The 1,535-nt window shown below is 31.6% G+C and overlaps 1 protein-coding gene across 1 annotated transcript; it reads left to right on the forward strand.

Moving 5' to 3' along the window:
* Positions 1-764: 764 nt before the first annotated feature.
* LOC132030533 (peptidyl-prolyl cis-trans isomerase FKBP13, chloroplastic-like) lies at positions 765-1,211 on the forward strand. The gene has a single exon (XM_059420207.1). The coding sequence runs from the start codon at positions 822-824 to the stop codon at positions 1,194-1,196; it is 375 nt and encodes a 124-aa protein (XP_059276190.1). The 5' UTR covers positions 765-821; the 3' UTR covers positions 1,197-1,211.
* Positions 1,212-1,535: the final 324 nt, after the last annotated feature.

Genomic DNA, 1,535 nt, shown 5'->3' on the forward strand with positions numbered 1-1,535 from the left:
ACAATTTTCATGGCCAAACAAGCCCTAAATATATCACAAAATATTTTTTTTAAAATGCAAAAATAAGGCAAACGCATATACATGAGACTATAAATGTGCACTTAAACCAATAAATACTCGCTAATCGCAATTTTAGAAATTTTCAATTAACTCGGATTTTTTTTTTTACACTTGAATAATTAAAAAACAATAACTTTAACCAATAAAAATCCTTAAAAAAAGAAATTTCAAATTAAGAAATTTCTTTTTTTTAAGGATTTTCTTCTCGGCTTTACAGTTTTCTTAATTTGAAATTTCTTTTTTTAAGGATTTTTATTGGTTAAAGTTATTGTTTTTTAATTATTCAAGTGTAAAAAAAAAAATCCGAGTTAATTGAAAGTTGTAAAATTGCGATTAGCGAGTATTTATTGGTTTAAGTGCACATTTATAGTCTCATGTATATGCATTTGCCTTATTTTTGCATTTTAAAAAAAAAATATTTTGTGATATATTTAGGGCTTGTTTGGCCATGAAAATTGTGAGTGTTTGAAAAATATAGTTTTTGTTTTCAAAACAACTGGAAAACTTGAAAAATACACTTTGAGTAAGTTTAAGTGTACATTTTATCGCACAATTGTAAGTTTATATCCTATCTTACAAAAACATGTTTTGCCATCCGTCATCTGGTGATAAGCCTTACTAGGCTGTATAATTACTATCCTTGTAATTACATCAATTCCAATTACTAGGTGGTTTCCAAACAGACCCTAAAAAACTTGGCTAAAACCCACGCACCCGTGCATCATCTCTTATCCATTCAGAAAACTCTCTGTTTGGTGGAAATGAATTCAGTTCCTTTCTCCATTGGAACATACATTCCAACAAAGCACAACACACTCAAATCACTGTGTATCAAAAATTCTCAAACAACAACTAACCCAATTCCACATTTTACCAAACTCAAAGAGACAGTTAGTCCATTGCCTTGTTTGTTCACAAGAAAAGAAGCTCTTACTGCTCTTGGCTTGGGTTTTTCGGCAACTTTTCTCGAGTCGAATATTGAAGCAACTGCTGCAGAAGAAGCTATAGCTACGGAATGTGAATTTACAGTTTCTAATTCAGGTCTTGCTTATTGTGATAAAGTTGTTGGTTATGGTCCTGAAGCTGTTAAAGGACAATTGATCAAGGTTCATTTTCATCTTTCAACTTCTCTTTGATTTCATTTTCTTGCTTTTAATGGTAAAAAAAACACCCGAACTATCAGATGTTCAAGTAATTTTTTGTGAGTCTCACACCCCAACTCTCAGTTGTTTAGGTAGGAAAAGGGAATATCCGATAGTTGGTCTAATCAGCTTCGTAGACGTATTTTAATACATAGATGGTGATAGTTCAGGTAGAAAAAAGAAATAACTGATAGTTGGGTGAGCTATGAAACTCAAGAAAAAGTGACAGTTCAGGTGTATTTTTGACCAATAACTCATTTTTCAGGTGGGGGTTGGGGGGGAGAGATTTATTTTCACCTAGTTTTTAGAAGAATTAACTTAAATAGTCGTTCC

This window comes from Lycium ferocissimum, chromosome 1 (assembly GCF_029784015.1).
Source record: "Lycium ferocissimum isolate CSIRO_LF1 chromosome 1, AGI_CSIRO_Lferr_CH_V1, whole genome shotgun sequence".
Taxonomy (NCBI): domain Eukaryota; kingdom Viridiplantae; phylum Streptophyta; class Magnoliopsida; order Solanales; family Solanaceae; genus Lycium; species Lycium ferocissimum.